The sequence below is a fragment of the Oncorhynchus keta genome, chromosome 12 (assembly GCF_023373465.1).
Source record: "Oncorhynchus keta strain PuntledgeMale-10-30-2019 chromosome 12, Oket_V2, whole genome shotgun sequence".
NCBI lineage: Eukaryota > Metazoa > Chordata > Actinopteri > Salmoniformes > Salmonidae > Oncorhynchus > Oncorhynchus keta.
In genome coordinates, this window is record NC_068432.1 from 37,869,305 (window position 1) to 37,891,156 (window position 21,852).

The window sequence follows — 21,852 nt, forward strand, 5'->3', positions numbered from 1 at the left end:
ACTCTAATCACTAGGCTACCCTGCCACCCTACCCTGGCTAATACATATTTGGCCATGATGAGAGGGCAACCCCTCTATGACCCAAACAAAACCCTGAGGTGTTTCCACTTGAAGAGGATTAGATGAATTGACCGTCTGGCCTTTTTGAATGGTTCTCGATCCAAACATAGAGTCAACTCCCTGCTCTCTCAGCCCAGTGCAGCAATCCTAGGAGAAATCAGGCTGTCTGGCGTTTCAATTTCATTTAAAGCCTGTGACAAATAGCACACTGTGTGACAAAAACATACCGTACACATACAACAGGACAATAATTCTGCAGCAACATGAAATGTGAATTATGGTGGATGAGGTGGATTGAGACGCAACCCATGAAAAAACATATCTCAAGCTTAAACAGACCGATTTTGATGGGAAATGTTTATTATGCTAATTAGATTTCTGCAGGACCGTGGACATCGACGGCGATTTTTGTATTGGTTTCCATATTTTATATAAGGGAAAATGAAGTCTCAAATTTCTAAGCAGAAGTTACAAACTTCAGAAGCATTTTTAAACATCAAACACACTACTAGTTTTACATTTCCTGCATTAGAGGAAAGTTCTCTTGTGACAGGGTGATCAAATTACATCTGTATGCAACCTGTCCACGGGGCACACATGCAACCTTTCCAACCATCTCTATTTCTGTCCTATAGAGACATACCTAAACACAGAAACCAAAACACCACATACGCATTCATAAAAACACACCATTCTCAGTTTAAATACTGGATTAAAAGGGTTTATGGAGAAAATATTTAGAGTGCAGGGTAAAGCAAGGGAGTGAAGGAGAGATAGCGGTGGAACTGAGGCAGACAAACATGCTGCTGGAGTTAGGGAGGGAGACACATGCATCTTCCCTGAGAGCAGAGCAGAGCAGAGGAGAGCAGAGCAGAGGAGAGCAGAGCAGAGGAGAGCAGAGCAGAGCAGAGGAGAGGAGAGGAGAGGAGAGGAGAGGAGAGGAGAGGAGAGCAGAGCAGAGCAGAGGAGAGGAGAGGAGAGGAGAGGAGAGGAGAGGAGAGGAGAGGAGAGGAGAGGAGAGGAGAGGAGAGGAGAGCAACTGAGTGGGGTCTATTCCCATGGCTGAACCAGTGACTCATACCCTACCCGGCATGCAAAGTGCTGGCTGTTTATCATGGCATTGAGAGAGGGATCACGCGAGGAGTGTGAGAGAGAGGGAAATTAAGCTTGACTTTGGAGTAGTGTGTGTTTGGGAGGATGTGGAGGTAGGGATCCCAGCCAGTTTTGTGTGCCTGCCTGGGCGGCCTCTCCTGGGGTGTGATGTGATGGGGACTGGAGGGGGGGGTATAATGACGTCAAACACTCAGAACAGGAAAGGGCCACACACACACATCTAATGACAGCCACATGCAGTTCTCTTGCTGCACCCTCCTCATGCACCTCTCCATTGTTGACGTGATGGCTGAGAATCATTGCAGCTCCCTGCGAGCTGAAGCTTTGTCTTGCTGCATGCATGGTTGGCGCTGGGAGCCACGGTGACCGCAGGACACATGTTATTCCATTCCGACACTGCTGTCCACTGTGCACATGCTGTCACATTGGTCTGAGTGTTCAGTCACAGAATGTCTTCGTACTAGACACACACACACACACACTCACACATACCACCTGTCACCTCTATCTCTTTCTTCTTCTCTGCTCTGAAACATTGAAGGTCTTCCATCCATTATTCAGCTGGTACCGCAATGCCACACTGCCAGTCCGCCTGAAATTTCCCTTCACACTACACAAAAAGTCCCTTTGAATGAAATACTTCCGGATACACACAGGAAATTCACAGAAAATGAAAGCTATTGGAATTCATTCTTATTTACTATTGGTCTTCAGGTAGGCTGTCTTACAGTCACATGGACATTATTTCTGATACTGTACCTACAATTTTACCTTGACCTACAGAACCAGTCAAAAGTTTGGACACACCTGCTCATTCAAGGGCTTTTCATTATTTTTACTATTTTCTACATTGCAGAATAATAGTGAAGACATCAAAACTATGAAATAACACATGTCAAACATTGTAGTAACCAAAAATGTGTTAAACAAATCAAAATATATTTATATTTGAGATTCTTCAAAGTAGCCACCCTTTGCCTTGAAGACAGCTTTGCAAACTCTTGGCATTCTCTCAACCAGCTTCATGAGTAATGCTTTTCCAACAGTATTGAAGGAGTTCCCATATATGCTGAGCAAGTCTTGGCTGATTTTCCTTCACTCTGCGGTCCAACTCGTCCCAATCCATTGGGTTGAGGTCGGGTGATTGTGGAGGCCAGATCATCCGATGCAGCACTCCATCACTCTCCTTCTTGGTCAAATAGCCCTTACATAGCCTGGATGTGTGTTTTGGGTCATTGTCCTGTTGAAAAACAAATGATAGTCCCACTCAGCACAAACCAGATGGGATGGCGAATAGCTGCAGAATGCTGTGGTAGCTATGCTGGTTAAGTGTGCCGTGAATTCTAAGTAAATCACAGACAGTTGTAGGAATCAAGGTAAGACCCAGATGCAGACCGTGTCAAAGTAACAATGTTTATTACAGCAACAGGGGCAAAGGTACAGGACGGAAGGCAGGCTCAGGGTCAGGTCAGGCAGAGGTCGGTAATCCAGGGGTGGGGCAAAGGTACAGGACTGCATGCAGGGTCAGGAGCAGGCAGAGTGGTCAGGCGGGTGGGTACAGTCGGCGATGTGGGCTGGGTCCAGGTGTCTCTAGCGGGAACCTAGCACCTCTCCTCCAGGCCATAACCCTCCCAGTCAACCAGATACTGGGAACCCCTGCCCTGTGGTCGAACCCTCAGGAGGAGTCTCACTGTGTACAACGGATGGCATGGTGGGCCTGGAAATAGAAGACAAAGGATGTGAGACACAGGCTTAATTTTAGACACATGGAATGTAGGATGAATACGAAGGGAACGGGGAAACAGAAGACGAACAGCAGAGGGACTAATCGTTTTAGAGATGGGAAACGGGCCAATAAACTGGGGGGATAGTTTGCGAGAATCCACCCGGAGGGGTAGATCCAGTGTGGATAGCCATAGCTTCTGCCCGAGACTATACCGGGGAGCCGGGATCCAATGGCAATCCGCTTGTCGTTGATACCTGGAGGTGGTCTTGAGGAGGCCCGATCGGGCTCTTCTCCAGGTATGACGACAGCGGCGGTCAAACATCTGGGCAGAAGGTACGCCGACCTCTTCCTCCTGCTCGGGGAAGAGCAGGGGTTGATACCCCAAGGAACACTCGAAGGGCGATAAGCCCAAGGCAGAGCATGGAAGGGTGTTGCGTGTGTATTCCACCCACACAAGCTGCTGGCTCCAGGTGGTGGGGTTGGCAGAAACAAGGCAGCACAGAGTTTATTTTTAATTTGACCTTTATTTAACTAGGCAAGTCAGTTAAGAACAAATTCTTATTTTTAATGACGGCCTAGGAACAGTGGGTTAACTGCCTTGTTCAGGGGCAGAAGGACAGATTCGATCTTGCAACCTTTCGGTTACCCAATGAGGATACAGAACGCCTTCCAGAACTGGGACGAGAACTGAGGTCCTCAGACAGAGACCATGTCCATGGGCAGTCCATGGATCTGGAAGACGTGCTGCACCATGAGCTGGGACGTCTCCTTGGCCGAGGAGAGTTTGGGGAAAGGAATGAATTGGGCGGCCTTGGAAGACCGGTTGACCACAGTCCGGATGGCCGTGTTGCCCTCAGACTGGGGAGACCCGTGGCGAAATCCAGAGATGTGGGATAATGGACGGTGAGGGAGAGGCAGAGGTTGCAGAAGGCCAGCCAGAGCTTGCCAATGAGTCTTGTTCTGAGCACACACTGTGCAAGCGGCAACGAATGCGGAGACGTCATGGACCACTCATCCCCCTCCCATATCCGCACCAGGTATTAGGCGTTCCATAGATCCAGCTTGGAAAACACGGTGGCCCCCTGGAGTGGCTTGAAGGCCGAGGAGATGAGTGGTAGCGGTAGCGGTAAACGGGGCTCCCGAGAAGGTGGAGTGGCCGTTGAGATGGAACTGCTAGCAGCTGGGTTTCTGGGGGGCTGTAGGGTTACCACCTTGGTAGGCCGCCTCCCAGACAACCCGCGGAATTGCTCCAATGCACGGTCATGGTGTTCAGCCAACGTTTGGACCCCCTCCATAAGGCCACAAAGCAGTTCCTCGTGGCTCCTTGGGAGGAGATGGTGTAGCGCAGATGGCCCTGGGTCTGCTGGGTCAGTCATGGCCAGTTCATACTATCAGGATAAGGTAAGACCCAGATGCAGACCGTGGGAGAGAGAGGGAGAGAGAGATTTATTTGCACATCATTACAAAACTGTGTATAGACATAATATGACATTTGAACTGCCTTTATTCTTTTGGAACTTTTGTGAGTGTATTGTTTACTGTTCATTTTTTTATTGTTTTTTTCACTTTTGTCTATTATCTATTTCACTTGCTTTGGCAATGTCAACATACAGTATGTTTCCAGTACCAATAAAGCCCCTTAAATTGAATTGAGGGAGATTGAGAATGAGAGAGCAAGAGAGAGAGAGAGAGAGAGTTAGAGAGAGGTGCCCTGTGGTTCATTCATAGATCTGCAGCTCAGTCTATAGGGGACAATTACACTTTACAGTAGGCTAGGATACTATATATAGAGAGGACCATTAACCGCTGTAAAATGAATGACATAACATGTTCTCTGAATTGGAAGTGTAATTGTGGCAGTGGACAGATTTGAAGAGTCAATATTGATGGCACTGTTTTGTGAGATTGGGGCATTAGGAACTGAAATTCTCCAGAGACATTGAACGTTAATCAGACTTTATTGACACCACAACAAACAATTAGGACATGACTCTATGGATATTCAATATGGTGCCTTCATCTATTACTTCATTTATATCTCAGGAAATGATTCCTTCTTCTAAACCGGGACTTCCTCTGTGAATGCCTTGGCTACTAAAGCTTGATCAAAATAACTCAGAGACAGTAGAGTGAACTTGCAGGACAGATCTCCAATACAGATGTGGGATCTTAATTTGACCATCCTGTTGCAGGAGAACTTTCCTGCAATGCAGGAAATGTGAATCTTGTAGTGTATATGAGGTTTTAAAAGGCTTCTGAAATGTGTAATTTCCACTTTGAAATGTTAGACATCCCTTATGGAAAATGTATAAACCAATACAAATCATCAATTGACCCCCTAGAGTCGATATCTGCGCCCCCACAGAAATCGAATAACTAAATTAAAAAATCCAGATCAAAATCTTTCTGGTTAAGCTAGATACAGTGCATTCAGAAAGTATTCAGACCCCTTGACTTTTTCAACATTTTGTTACATTGCAGCTTTATTCGAAAATTGATTGTTTTCCTCATCAATCTACACACAATACTCTATAATGACAAAGCAAAAACAGGATTTTAGACATTTTTGTAAATGTATTAAAAATCAAAAACAGAAATATGTTATTTACTTAAATATTCAGTCCATTTGCAATGAGACTCTAAATTGAGCTCAGGTGCATCCTGTTTCCATTGATCATCCTTGAGATGTTTCTTCAACTTGATGGAGTCCACCTGGGATAAATTCAATCGATTTGACATTATTTGAAAGGCACACACCTGTCTATTGTCACACCCTGATCTGTTTCACCTGTCTTTGTGATTGTCTCCAGGTGTCGCCCATCTTCCCCTGTGTATTTATACCTGTGTTCTCAGTTTGTCTTGTTTGTCAAGCCAACCAGCGTTTTGTGTATCAGCTCCTACTTTTCCCCAGTCTCTCTTTTCTCAACCTCCTGGTTTTTGACCCTTACCTGTCCTGACCCTGTACCCACCTGCCTGACCACTCTGCCTGACCCTGACCTTGAGCCTGCCTACCGTCCTGTACCTTTTCCCCATCTCTGGACTACTGACCTCTGCTTGACCTGACCCTGCGCCTGCCCGCGGTCCTGTACCTTTGCCCCATCCTCTGGATTACCTACCTCTGCTTGATCAGACCCTGAGCCCGCCCGCGGTCCTGTACCTTTGCCCCGTCTCTGGACTACCGACTTCTGCTTGATCAGACCCTGAGACCGCCTGCGGTCCTGTACCTTTGCCCCGTCTCTGGACTACCGACTTCTGCTTGACCTGACCCTGCGCCTGCCTGCGGTCCTGTACCTTTGCACCATCCTCTGGATTACCTACCTCTGCTTGATCAGACCCTGAGCCTGCCTGCCGTTCTGTACCTTTGCCCCATCCTCTGGATTACCTACCTCTGCTTGATCAGACCCTGAGCCTGCCTGCCGTTCTGTACCTTTGCCCATGTTGCTGTAATAAATATTGTTACTTTGACACGGTCTGCATCTGGGTCTTACCTTGATACCTGATATCTATATAGGGTCCCACAGTTGGCAGTGCATGTCAGAGCAAAAACCAAGCCATGAGGTCGAAGGAATTGTCCGTAGAGCTCAGAGACAGGATTGTGTCGAGGCACAGATCTAGGGAAGGGTACCAAAAAATGTCTGCAGCATTTTCCCCAAGAACACAGTGGCCTCCATCATTCTTAAATGGAAGAAGTTTGGAACAACCAAGACTCTACCTAGAGCTGGCCGCACATCCAAACTGAGAAATCATGGAAGAAGGGCCTTGGGCAGGAGGTGACCAAGAACCCGATGGTCACTATGACAGAGCTCCAGAGTTCCTCTGTGGAGAACCTTCCAGTGGACTACCGTCTCTGCAGTACTCCACCAATGAGGCCTTTATGGTAGAGGGGCCAGGCGGACGCCACTCCTCAGTAAAAGGCACATGACAGCCCGCTTGGAGTTCGCAAAAAGACACCTAAAGGACTCTCAGACCATGAGAAACAAGATTCTCTGGTCTGATGAAACCAAGATTGAACTTTTTGGCCTGAATGCCAAGTGTCACGTCTGGAGGAAACCTGGCACCATCTCTATGCAGCATCATGCTGTGGGGATGTTTTTCAGCAGCAGGGACTGGTGGACTAGTCAGGGTCGAGGGAAAGATGAACTGAGCAAAGTACAGAGAGATCTTGCTCCATAGGACCTCAGACTGTGGCAAAGGTTTACCTTCCAACAGGACAACGACCCTAAGCACACAGCGAAGACAAAGCAAGAGTGGCTTCGGGACAAGTCTCTGAATGTCCTTGAATGGCCCAGCCAGAACCCGGGATGAACCTGATCGAACATCTCTGGAGAGACCTGAAAATTGCTGTGCAGCGATGCTCCCCTTCCAACCTGACAGAGCTACAGAGAATCGGCAGAGAAGAATTAGAGAAACTCCCCAAATACAGGTGTGTCAAGCTTGTAGCTTCATACCCAAGAAGACTTGAGGCTGTAATCACTACCAAAGGCGCTTAAACAAAGTATTGAGTAAAGGGTCTGAATACTTAAGTAAATGTGATATTTCATTTTTTCATTTTTAACAAATTAGCAGCATTTTCTAAAAATCAGTTTTTGCTTTGTGATGATGGGGTATTGTGTGTATATTGTATATAATAACAAAAACAATTCAATCAAATTTAGAGTAAGGCTGTGAAGTAACAAAATGTGGTGATGTTTGACAGAAATATAACTTTTAGAAAAAAGAGGGATTACATTTTCCACCATAACAATAAACTGAATCATCATTAATAATGGTGTCAGTCAAAAAAAATCATGGCGGATTATAATGAGATGTTCACTGATAGGGAGGGCAACAATGCTGCAAGCTATTATTATATAGGACAGGAAAACAAAACCAATTGAAAACACTCTGGGGTAACACTCCATTACTGAGGCACATCCTCTAAACTTGCTTGCTGCAATTTTGTGGGCTCTGGAGCAGTCTACGCAGAACTAGAACTATTAGCCTACATTTTGCAGGGTCTTCATATAGAATGGGTTTTAGGTTATGGACAATGGTGAACCACTGTAGGTAAAAAAAATAAACTGTGAAACATTGTATTATTTCAAAACATTCTGTGGAGCTTGACATTACTTTAGCCTAATGATGATGTGTGAATGTTCTAGAAGACAGTTAAACCTGAAGTGGAACAACAAAATGTGATTGCCTGAAACTGGGGAAATATATAGTATATATCCTGCTTTCAACACTCTGATCCTGTTGATAAAAACAAGTATCAGAAATTCCTTGCAATATATTTATTATTCTACTATGGGCTACAATAAATATGTTAATTTATCCATATAAGTGATGCAAGCCTATAATGCAAGTTTTCTAAGAAATTCTAATAAAGGATAAACCTACCTATATTTCTAAAACATTCTCAGAGGACAGTAACAGTAGCCTACATTTGTCCAGGTTTACATAATTCCATCAATTGCTAGTATTAAATAGCTTGTTTGGGATGTTTGATGGGATGAGGACAGTACGGACGGCATATCGTTGGCCTGATCCTGTAGGATCCTGTAGGATCCTGTAAAGGCTTTGTGAGCAAACAAGAGAGGTATCCTGGCACCCTGGCACCCAGATGAGAGAAAGGGAGTAGGGGAGGGGGATCATAGCATATTCACATTCAAAGGAATATTCATATTCAAAGGAATATTACTTAGAATCTACAATCAAGAATGACATAAGCATATGACACATTCATAACATTTGACAAATTGATCTTCCTATGGAGGAATATAAATAGTAGTAGGAATGATAGCCTACTAATATCGTTACAGAAAATGTTCCTTGGGAAAATAAATATAGTATTGCCTTTGACTTTGTCACTAACAAGAGAGTCAACATTTTCGAGCTTCGGCAGAGACAACCTCATATTCTGTTGGCATTGATCGTTGGCTTTTTATGAATGAAAAGAGAGGAGAGAATTTTACAAGCGGTTGACGTCACCTCCAGCGTGACGCCACCCCCCTTTTTATTGGGGCTGGCAGCAGAGGCCCCATTCATAAAACGGAAAGAGGCGGACTACTCGTGATAGTAATGCTCTCAGGAGAATAAGAGCACAACATTGCGCAGGAGCTGCTCAGCATAAACACACATCCTGCACTCTTCGTGTTCATCAACAGGAAAAAGAGAATTCCCTTCATTATGGAGGAAAATATGGTTATTATGGATGAACTTTGCGAAATGGATTGCAACGTTTTGAAAAGGTTGTTGAAGGACGACAGTGCGAAATGCCTGGTGCTGGACTGCCGATCATTTTTGGCGTTTAGCGCTGGACACATTCGGAGCGCAGTGAATATTCGCTGTAACACAATCGTGAGAAGGCGAGCGAAGGGCTCGGTGAGTTTAGACCAGATTCTGTCGAGTGATGAAGAGGTCAAAGCCCGGCTGAAATCAGGACTGTACTCCGCTGTGATCCTCTACGACGAGAGGACGCCCGACATAGACACTGTTAAAGACGATAGCACAATCACTCTGGTGCTCAATGCAGTGTACAGAGACACATTTGGAACTGAAATATTTCTACTAAAAGGTAAATGATCACAATGCATTTAAGAGATTATCAGAATAAAAACATGCCCAATTAGTTTTGTTTACAAGCATAAATAACACAAAAGCATGAATCATAATTTAATAGCACATATTTTTCATTATATCTGACAAATGTATTATTACAATGTTATTATTTTATTATCAGAATTATTACAAGTATTTCTTAACCAGCTTAAAATTGTACATCTAGTGCGGTTTTGTATTGCTGCACAATTCAAACCACAAATAGGCACTAGGCGCTAACAATGAGGTAATGCAGAAAGAGCCACGTCTGGGTGCACGAGGATGTGCTGCAGCGAGTGTCTTGTGTGAGCCCCAACAATTGGATCATCTTCAAGATTTCACTTCAGCAAATGTATTAATTTAAAAAAGTAATGTGAGAATGGCTTTTGTTGCCAATTGCTTATTATGAGGTCAAAATTACACACAGGCGTTGAACATTTAAGTGTTGCCAGATAATCACAAGACTATACCCTATTTCTCAATAAATTATTATAAGTATATGAGGAAATGCAATTTTTTTTCTCATAAATTCGACTAGGTTTTTCAATTGTCACATTTAATTTAGGTGAAAACCACTAAGCATGCCCAAATTATAAGCGTATTTTTATTAAATGGAAATCAAATTATAATTGCTGTTCTATAATGTTTTATATAAATATTCAACGATATTTTATTTAGTTTTTAGAGAAAAAAAATGACCTATGTGTATTACGCTAGGTCGGCTAATGTGTAAATGATATACGCACATGGTGAGCTATTAGGCTGCTTTGACTTGAGTGTGGCCTGTGATTAAAATATCCTAATGTCTAAGGTTAATCCTTTTTCACAGGGGGCTACGACAGATTTTTCACAGAGTATCCCGAGTTCTGTTTGAAGACCAAAACGTTATCTTCGTTCTCTACCCAGTCCAGTTTGGACGCGTGTTCTTCCTGTGGAATTCCACAGACGTCCCACCATGACCAGGTAAAGAAGGGGACATGTTTATATCGGTGACCGAGTTGTGACCGAGTTTGACTGAATGTGTGGCATTGAGTGAAATACCAGGGGACTCGTAAATTCTAGTAATCTAGGTTTAGGCCTACTGTTGTATTTCCATCTCGATAAGAGCACCAATTGTGACTCCTTTTTATCTCTCACACTGGTGCAGGGGGTGGTAGGGTAGGCATGTGTGACCAACATTGCCCGGCCTTCCTTCACTATCTGTTTTAAGCAGGCGTTATCGATACTTTTCTGCTGTTTGAAGCAGGCCCATAGCAGCAATGCCATAACAGGGCACAAATCAACAAACTGGCTGAAGATACAGTATATTCATTTCTTGAGTTGTCATTGGCCTATATTTTATGATACAATTTCAGACCATATTACTGCAACCTTAAAATTAAAATAATTAAATGAAAGTGAATACCATACATTTTAATTATCAGAACCTTTTTTTTATTGATTGCAGATTGTAATTAGGCCCTTTCTCCAGTCTTCTTAATTGTGTTACTTTGTGATGTTTGAAAGATACATTCTGACTACATTTGCCTGTATTCTCTTTTGACTCTGTATTAATGCCAACTTTGTCTTCTATATGTTCCAGGCTGGTCCAGTGGAGATTCTTCCCTTCCTGTACCTTGGCAGTGCCTTCCATGCCTCCAAAAAGGACATGCTGGACGGCATGGGCATCTCTGCCTTACTCAACGTGTCCTCTAACTGTCCCAACCACTTCGAGGGGGTTTACCAGTACAAGTGCATTCCTGTGGAGGACAACCACAAAGAGGACATCAGCTCCTGGTTCATAGAAGCCATTGAGTTTATCGGTAAATTAAATTTTCTTAGAAGAATACATGGGATCCGTCCCAAATTACACCCTGTAGTGCACTATAAAGGGAATAGGGTGCCATTTGGGACTTAGACTAATACATCACCATCATCATGATGAGCAGGAGGAGAATGACATGATTTATGATGGTCCCTGTAGCTGCAGCATAGCTTAGTAGAATGTTAATTTGATCATGTGATTAAAGGTCTTCTTTTTGCAGGGAAGAGAGTGTCACTTCAATTGATTGCTCTTCAAGAACAAACAGATGGTTCTTTTGATAATTACTCTGAGTGTATGAGTAATGGGTGGCAGTATTTTTCTAACTACGGTGACAAAATGATAACATTTTAAGATAACATTTTCATTCCCGGCCAGGTACTAGCCTAAGTGAAAGGAGAAGATTTTAGAATAAATAATTGGTATTAAATAGACAATGAATAGTGTGCTCATGCAGAATCTCAGTGTGAGGTTTACCCATGCTCAGTGTGCTTAGTTGATATGGATGATGGAGGGAGAGGAGAGTTAAATTATAGTCATTGTGGGACTACGATGGTTAGAGATTTCCATGGTTAGGGATTTCCATGGTTAGAGATAATCATGGTTAGAGATTATCATGGTTAGGGATTTCCATGGTTAGAGATTATCATGGTTAGGGATTTCCATTGTTAGAGATTATCATGGTTAGGGATTTCCATGGTTATGGGATTTCCATGGTTAGAGATTATCATGGTTAGGGATTTCCATGGTTAGAGATTATCACGGTTAGAGATTATCATGGTTAGGGATTTCCATGGTTAGATATTATCATGGTTAGGGATTTCCATAGTTAGAGATTGTCATGGTTAGAGATTATCATGGTTAGAGATGATCATGGTTAGAAATTATCATGGTTAGGGATTTCCATGGTCAGGGATTTCCATGGTTAGAGATTATCATGGTTAGAGATGATCATGGTTAGGGATTTCCATGGTTAGGGATTACCATGGTTAGGGATTACCATGAGGGAGGATAGGCTGGGCCTAGTGTCATATTCCACATGGAAGCCTGCTGCACTGGTGTGTGGAGACCCCAATATGTTTGGATGGGTGTGTGTGTGTGTTTGTAAGCATCTATGGGCTTGAATGCATCATAGTTAGCTGCTTCGGGACCAGAGTATGACTCATCCACTGTTCTTGGGTGCGGTGCTGCGTTAGTTGGAGTTACCTTAATAGCTTAATAGAATACGACTGCACTATAGAATGGGATGTTACATTTCTGTGTTTTAATGAGTATTTATGACATTCTACTCACATAGAAATATTTGGGTATTAGGACACACATTTTGTTGTGTGGACACTAGTCATAATGGCCTCCCTGTGATAAGGGCAACTCCCCTGTGGTTGCTATTTCTCATGGTGAAAAATGCTTATGTATGGAAAGGGCTGTAGGTGTGTTGGGTGCAGGATCAACATTTGCATGTCTTTGCTTTGGGGCGCATAGTTTTGCTGTTTGTAATTTATAGGGCTACAGACTAATATATTGCTTATGAGACACTGAGGTGTAAGAGCCTGTCGTGTAAGAGCCTCTCGTGTAACAGCCTGTCGTGTAAGAACCTGTCGTGTAACAGCCTGTCGTGTAACAGCCTGTCGTGTAAGGACCTGTCGTGTAAGAACCTGTCGTGTAAGGACCTGTTGTGTAACAGCCTGTCGTGTAAGAGCCTGTCGTGTAAGAACCTGTCGTGTGCCAAATCAGTGAAGTTATACGTGTCTATCAAGAAAGCTTACAGATGATCCTGAGCACTATGTATTACCTATCCTGTGCATATCTACAGTATACCCTGAGTCAATTCTGGACCCCCTATCTCTCTGTGCCTCTCTCTTCAGACTCTGTGAAAGACTCCAACAGACGTGTGCTGGTGCACTGCCAGGCGGGCATCTCTCGCTCTGCCACCATCTGCCTCGCATACCTGATGAAGAAGAAGCGTGTTCGGCTAGACGAAGCCTTTGAGTTCGTCAAGCAGCGCCGCAGTATCATCTCCCCCAATTTCAGCTTCATGGGACAGCTGCTGCAGTTCGAGTCCCAGGTGCTGGCCACATCATGCGCGGTGGAGGCTGCCAGCCCCTCGGCAGCCAGCCTGGGCCCCAAGTCTTCCTCCAGCCCTACGTCGCCCTTCATCTTTAGCTTTCCCGTCTCCGTGGTAGCACATGGCCAGCCCAGCAGCCTGGCCTACCTGCAAAGTCCAATCACAACCTCACCCAGCTGCTGATGCCCCGCCCCCACAAAGACTCACTGCCCCATTCCTCTCACTATCCAGACCAGAGAGAGAGAGGTTATCTTCTCCTACCTGGTATAAGCTGAAATGTCCATTGACAATGAAACACTGAGGGCGCCTATCCTGCTGCCTGACACAAAAGACTGTATAGAATATGGCACTCACACGTACACCTTCATCACTATATGGTGACTAATAAATACACTCTTTCATAAAACAGGCTAAAAAACAGATGCAGTTCCTGTGTTTTAGTGTGCAGGTGGACACAGGAAGGACGGGGCGGCAGAATTCTAAGTTGTTGTCCACCTTTTCCATTTCCTGTGGAGTTTTCCAAAGCCACTCCGGTCCTGTTGAGAGGGCTGAATGGCCGTGAGCAGAGATGCAGAGAAAACGAAAGAGCAAAGAGGGGAGGGGGGAGAAAGAGAGTGCTCAGTCATTTAGTGGCTTCCTGATGGAGCACAGGAGGCTCTTCAGTTGTGACAGGTGCTTGCTAGCGTCCTGTCCGGCTTCCTGTCCCTGACATCCCCATCCTCTCTCCCACACGCCCCCTCCTCTTCTGGAGCAGGACTGCTGATGAATGCCTGAATAAAAGAGTCACCCCTACTGAGGAGGAGAGGCCGCTGAGATGGAAAGACTAGCTTTCTGAGACAGTGCCAAATGAACGTCTGAACCCCTGCTACACTGCCCGGGCAACCCCTGGTGTTCCATGTAATAAACTCGGTCGGAAGGACAGATATGCTTTTGAGGGGAAAGGGGGTCTAGTCATTTCTGCTTTTTTTGTTCAGTGCCTTGTTCAGAGAAGGTATAGGATGTTTTTCCCAGCGCTTTTGGATGTGCTCAAGTGCTCTAGCGCCTTTTCTTTCCAAACAGACTGTGGCAGATAAACTGGCAAATCTCTAAACAGTAACAACTTCAAGTCAGCACTGCAATACAGACAATGTTATCCGATCCGTTCCTCTCCCCCAAGTAGAGCAATAATGCGTTTCTCTCTCTTCCCAGTTTCCACCAAAGTACTACATTGTGTTGTGTATTTATAATCATGTTTTTAGCTTCATATGTGTGTATTCGCTAATCGATAAAGACCAGATCATTGAGAAGTGCTGTTTGCCTTACCAATAATTATTTTTTTCTAATTCACCAGATAAGAATGTTGTTATTTTTCATTCCTGTATGGAGGCTTATTGTTGTCTGTTACATAGGTACTATTTCTGTTCAGACCATGGATGCTGATTGGTCTAATGCTTGTTGGAGGAGGGAGTTAGTTGGGAACAGACCTATGGCTTGTTTCTTTGTCTTATCACTGTTACTCCACCAATGTCTAGTAGATCCAGACTACTTTCTAAACTTGCCAAATGCACAATTTCCCAGCTACGCACAAACACCCCTAAAAAAACAGGCACACTGGAATGTCTGACATCACTGGGAAAAAATATATATGAGATGGTAGAAAACTGCTAGTGTGTGCTGCCACTGAACTGATTCATGTGAAATGGTTAGTTTTTCTTCTCATTTCATTCTCTGAGTGAAAATATTGCCTGGAAGTGCTGGCCCAGGCGAACGATCTACTCCCCTCCTCCTTTTGAAGAATGCTGGCACCTTTTATAGAGCACTTTTTAGTGATGCAATACCGTATTATAACTTTGAATTAATTTGCACATTATTATTACTATGATACCAGGTGGTAACTGATGACACCCATAATGTGCTTTTGTTCTTGAACGAGGGTATGTATGTAAATGATATGAAGATGAGAGGCCTTCTCTGGTCCACAATCATTGAACAATGCAATACTTTCTACCTGTGTCAAGTGAAATGCTGTTGTCTCATCATGGCAATATCATTCATCAGGTTGACTTTTTTAAAAAACTTTTCCCTATGTTTTTGTTGAATTGTATATGCTTTATTTATTCCTAAAATTCCATTGTGAAATACAACAATGTTCTTAAAAAAAAAAAAAAATCTCTGTCTTACTTGCATGAAACATCATACATGGTATCTGGGAGGGACGACAGAAAGGATTCACACCCCTAGACACCCCAGCCTACACACAATACCCTATAATGTCAACGTGGAATTATGTTTTTCGAGAGTTTTACAAATTAATAAAAAATGAAAAGCTGAAATGTCTTGAGTCAATAAGTGTTTAAACCCTTTTGTTATGGCAAGCCTAAATAAGTTCAGGAGTAAACATTTGCTTAACAAGTCACATAATAGGGTGGATCCACTATGTGTACAATAATAGTTTAACATATTTTTTTATATGACTACCTCATCTCTGTACCCCGCACATACATTTATCTGTATGGTTCTTCAAACAAGCAGTGAATTTCAAAAACAAATTCAAACACAAAGACCAGCGAGGTTTTCCAATGCCTCACAAAGAAGGGCACCTATTGGTAGATTGGTAAAACATTTTAAAAAATAAAGCAGACATTGAATATCCATTTGAGCATGGTATATCAATGCACCCAGTCACTACAAAGATACAGGTGTCCTTTCTAACTCAGTTGCCAGAGAGCAAGGAAACAAATGGCCAATGGTGACTTTAAAACAGTTACAGAGTTTAATGGCTATGATAGGAGAAAACTGAGGATGGATCAACAACATTGTAGTTACTCCACAATACTAACCAAAATAATTGAGGGTAAAGAAGGAAGCCAGTACAGAATAAAGACATTCCAAACAGGCATCCTGTTTGCAATAAGGCACTAAAGTAAAACTGCAAAAAATGTGGCACAGAAATGTACTTTATTCCTGAATGCAAAGTGGTATGTTTGGGGCTAATCCAATACATCACTGAGTACCACTCTTGATATTTTCAAGTATGGTGGTGGCTGCATCATGTCATGGGTATGCTTGTCATTGGCAAGGACTAGGGAGGTTTTTTTAAAATAAAAAGAAACGGAATATATCTAAGAACAGGAAAAATCCTGGAGAAAACCTGGTTCAGTCTCCTTTCCAACAGACACTGGGAGACAAATTCACCTTCCAGCAAGAAGTAACCTAAAATACAAGGCCAAATCTACACTGGAGTTGCTTACTAAGACAACATTGAATGTTCCTGTGTGTTTTTACTTAAAACAGCTTGAAAATCTATGGCAAGACATGAAAATGGCTGTTTTAGCAATGATCAATAACCAACTTGTTAGAGCTTGAATATTTTTTTCAATAATAAGGGCAAATACTGTACAATCCAGGTGTGCAACGCTCTTGGGGCTCCCGAGTGGCACAGTAGTCTAGGGCACTGCAACTCAGTGCTAGAGGCGTCATTACAGATGGCTGAATCACGACCAGCCGTGATTGAGAGTTCCACAGGGTGGCGCACAATTGGCCCAGGGTCGTTAGTTTTGCCCGGGGTAGGTGTCGTTGTAAATACAAATTTGTTCCAAACTGACTTGCCTAGTTAAATAGAACCTTGGGTTTAAAAAATGTTGTTAATTCTAATCACAAGCTCCTAAATGCAAGCACAGATCATGATGTCAAAATAATCAAAGGCCTACTTACTTCTAAGTCATTTCACAAAGATAAAAGGCTGGTCTTTAGATGTAGCCAGCTTTAGACTATGCAGTGATCTTTGCCACAAAGTTTATTGGATTGTGATGGTCTGTTCATCACTGGTGTACAGCAGGTCCGGTCCTGTCTGCAATGACGAGAATAACGCTCGAGGAGCTGGGTTACATATCACAACATAACTGTACGGTTATAGCATCCCCTAGTGGGTGATCTTAATACTCCACTTCCTCATTAATCTCTCCATAGAAATCACATTGTAGGTGTTTGTTGGGTAAAATGATGACATGAGGATTATACCCGGAACCTAGCTATTTAGATGACACAAAAAACAAGCTATAACACATTGATTTCATTATTGTTATCCATTCTGTCAGACTATAAGTATTAATCAAATGCCACTTCACACGTGAGCAAATCCGCTCCCAATAAGTATAAAGGTGAAATAAATCAATCGGAGTTTCCCCTGGTCGTCACTAGTTCACACAGCCACAAAGTCATATACTATTGATCTTCTTAAAATGTGATTTTAAACCTATCCCCGACCTTAACCACACTGCTAACCGTATGCCTAATACTAACCTTAAATTAAAACCAATTTTTGTTTTCATTAATTTTGAAGACGATTTTGACTGCGTTTGTTGTAACTAGTGGAAACCGTTGTGCCTGTTGTTCACACGCATATCTGCCCTCTCATTGGATAAAAGGCTTCCTTCTGATCTCACCTCCTCCCAACTGCCTTCCATTTTTGAAGACGTTTCTTTTCATTATTAGGGCGGCAACTAGAGCATTTGGGATCTGTTTCCCCAAATCATCCGAATGCTAAATGAATCGTTAGAACATCATAAAAGGACCTAAGAGCATATTGACATTTCCGAGCCTTTCCCCAAAAAAACTTTATTAACGTTGCACTTGAAGTCGCTCGTAATCTAACACCTGCCTCAGACCACTAGTAAGAACAGTTAAGTGCGTGGTTAGATCACCGTCTGCCCACCCGCGTCACTTTAGATATCAAATATCCGCTGAACATAGGATCAAGACGTTTATCTGTCTCTCTGACCACCGAAAACTTCATAGTTTAATATATAGTTCGCAATGTTATTATAAACAAGTGAATCAAGGATACATTAAAGAAAAGAAAACCGAGATAACCGAATGATTTAATAGTTCGATTTAGGCAAAAATATTAACATAACATTAATTTATGTACAATCGATAGACCTACCTAGTATTATTAACCGGTTAGATCACTATATCTGAGCTGCTTCAATTTTCGTATCTATTAGGCCTATAGGCTATATTATCTAAAAGCTTAGGCATTTCACTGTAGCCTAACGAATAATCTAAAGGTCAACATATTAGGTCTATGGCAACGTCACTTAATTTGCCACCTCATGGTTAATTAGCCTATTTTAATTGTTTAATTGCATAATATCTGTAGGCCTTACTTGATGCTCAATTCCTGCCTGCCTTTAGGCTACAATGATTTGTTGAGCAATTACGAAAACCATTGTCATCATATCCTATTTTTAGGTCACATTGATATTTTCTATAGCTAACGAAAAAACGAGCAACTGACATTATGTATTATTTCTCACAGTTTACAAACTGAAGAAATGCAGAATGAACATAATCAAACATTTCATTCAAAATAGCAGGAGAATAGCCAGAAATCATTTAAGGCTACAGCAAGCTCTAGTTTAAATGAAAGGACTAAGGCATGAGGATGTGTGGTATATGGCCAATATACTGTTCTTTTGCGCAACGCGGAGTGCCTGGATTACAGCCCTTTGCTGTGGTATATTGGCCATATACCACAAACCCCGATGTGCCTTATTGCTATTATAAACTGGTTACCAATGTAATTAGAGCAGTAAAAATAAATATTTTGTCATACCGTGGTACCACGCCTGTCAGCCAATCAGCATTCAGGACTCGAACCACCCAGTTTATAATTAAGCAATAAGGCCCGAGGGGGTGTGGTATAGGGCCAATTTACTATGGCTAACGGCTGTTCTTATGCGCAACACGGAGTACCTTGATACAGACCTTAGCCATGGTATATTGGCCACATATCACAAACCCCCGAGGTGCCTTATTGCTATTATAGACTGGTTACCAACGTAATTAGAGCAGAAAAAATAAACGTTTTGTCATAACATTGGTATATGTCCCCAGGACAACATTAAAAACATGTTTAATGTTAAATTCATCGTCAGAACCTTCGTAGGAGCATTCCAAAAACCATCGTTTAACATTGCACTTGAAAACGCTCTTAATTCCGAGTTTGTTTTGATATTTCAACCTGCTTGTCCTGATCGCGACTGGTGTGGATGGACAAAATCAACATGCGCGGGATGGAACACGCGTGCCGGGTGTAGTCAGCATGTGAGACGCCTGCCTCACCACTGGTTCATCAGCCAAGCGCGACGTCGCCGTACCACGGCTTCTTATTAACATAGAAGAATCACATGGTTTTTCCATCTCTCTGCGACTGCCGATAACTTCAGAACAAAGTTGACTACAAATACAAAATAGCCAAGGTCTTTGCATTTGATACAACAAGCGAGTATACAATTTGGCTTCAAAAGAAAACCAAGATGACACTAGGCTATTCAGTGCATTTTTATTGGGTAAGCATTAGAATAAGCCTCCTCAATATTTGCAGCCGTAGGTGGTAATACACTATATATACCAAAGTATGTGGACACCCCTTCAAATGAGTGGATTCGGCTATTTCGGCCACACCCGTTACTTACAGGTGTATAAAATCGAGCCTAAACCATGCAATCTCCAAAGGAAACATTGGCAGTAGAATGGCCTTACTGTAGTGCTCTGTGACTTTCAATGTGGCACTGTCATAGAATGGCACCTTTCCAACAAGTCAGTTAATCAAATTTCTGCCCTGCAAGAGCTTCCCCGGTCACCTGTAAGTACTGTTATTGTGAATTGGCAACATCTAGGAGCAACAACGGCTTAGCCGCGAAGTGGTAGGCCACACAAGCTCACAGAACGAGACCGCCGAGTGCTGAAGGGCTACAGTTATGCTACGAACTAACGGCAGAAAAAAATTCTGTCCTGGATTGCAACACTCACTACAGAGTTCCAAACTGCCTCTGGAAGCAACATCAGCACAATAACTGTTAGTCAGGAGCTTCATGAAATGGGTCTACATGCCCGAGCAGTTGCACACAAGCCAAAACTCACCATGCGCAATGCCAAGCGTCGGCTGGAGTGGTGTAAAGCTCGCCGCCATTGGACTCTGGAGCAGTGGAAATGCCTTCTATGGAGTGATGAATCACTCTGCACCATCTGACAGTCCGAGGGACGAATCTGTGTTTGGCGGATGCTAGGAGATACATAGTGCCCCAATACTGCCCCAATACATAGTGCCAACTATAAAGTTTGGTGGAGGAGGCATAATGGTCTGGGGCTGTTTTTTCATGGTTCGGGCTAGGCCCCTTTAGTTCCAGGGAAGGGAAATATTAACGCTACAGCATACAATGACATTCTAGACAATTCTGTGCTTCCAACTTTGGGAAGGCCCTTTCCTGCTTCAGCATGACAATGACCCATGCACAAAACGAGGTCCATACAGAAATGGTTTCTCGAGATCGGTGTGGAAGAACTTGACTGGCCTGCAGAGTCCTGACCTCAACCACATCAAACACCTTCTGGATGAATTGGAATGCCGACTGCCAGCCAGGCCTAATCGCCCAACATCAGTGCCCGACCTCACTAATGCTCGTGGCTGAATGGAAGAAAGTCCATGCAGCAATGTTCCAACATCTAGTAGAAAGCCTTTCCATAAGAGTGGAGGCTATTATAGCAGCAAAGGGGGAACCAACTCCATTTTAATGCCCATGATTTAGGAATGAGATGTCCGACAAGCAGGTGTCAACATACAGTGGGGCAAAAAAGTATTTAGTCAGCCACCAATTGTGCAAGTTCTCCCACTTAAAAAGATGAGAGGCCTGTAATTGTCATCATAGGTAGTACACTTCAACTATGACAGACAAATTTAGAAAAAAAATCCAGAAAATCACATTGTAGGATTTTTAATGAATTTATTTGCAAATTATGGTGGAAAATAAGTATTTGTTCACCTACAAACAAGCAAGATTTCTGGCTCTCACAGACCTGTAACTTCTTCTTTTAGAGGCTCCTCTGTCCTCCACTCGTTACCTGTATTAATGGCACCTGTTTGAAGTTGTTATCAGTATAAAAGACACCTGTCCACAACCTCAAACAGTCACACTCTAAACTCCACTATGGCCAAGACCAAAGAGCTGTCATTGGAAGACATATAAGACCACTGATAATCTCCCTCGATCTGGGGCTCCACGCAAGATCTCTCCCCGTGGGGTCAAAATGATCACAAGAACGGTGAGCAATAATCCCAGAACCACACGGGGGGACCTAGTGAATGAGAGCTGGGATCAAAGTAACAAAGCCTACCATCAGTAACACACTACGCCGCCAGGGACTCAAATCCTGCAGTGCCAGACGTGTCCCCCTGCTTTAGCCAATACATGTCCAGGCCCGTCTGAAGTTTGCTAGAGAGCATTTGGATGATCCAGAAGAAGATTGGGAGAATGTCATATGGTCAGATGAAACCAAAATATAACTTTTTGGTAAAAAGTCAACTCGTCGTGTTTGGAGGACAAAGAATGCTGAGTTGCATCCAAAGAACACCATACCTACTGTGAAGCATACTAATCTGTCGTCAGTATTGTAACATAATTAGAATGTTAATATAAGATTTGAATGGATAGAGCTGATCCAAAAGCAGCACTCCCTTTCTTTCTA

At 43.1% G+C, this 21,852-nt stretch overlaps 2 protein-coding genes across 2 annotated transcripts in view; both read left to right on the top strand.

Moving 5' to 3' along the window:
* LOC118380885 (putative cytochrome P450 120) overlaps window positions 1–21,852 on the top strand; it is a 345,267-nt gene that overhangs the window by 85,598 nt on the left and 237,817 nt on the right. The window lies entirely within an intron of this gene.
* On the top strand, window positions 8,890–18,239 carry LOC118371100 (dual specificity protein phosphatase 4-like). The gene is made up of 4 exons (XM_035756421.2): window positions 8,890–9,455; window positions 10,308–10,441; window positions 11,061–11,280; window positions 13,145–18,239. Exons 1-4 carry the CDS (start codon window positions 9,068–9,070, stop codon window positions 13,525–13,527), a joined length of 1,125 nt encoding a protein of 374 aa, XP_035612314.1. The 5' UTR covers window positions 8,890–9,067; the 3' UTR covers window positions 13,528–18,239.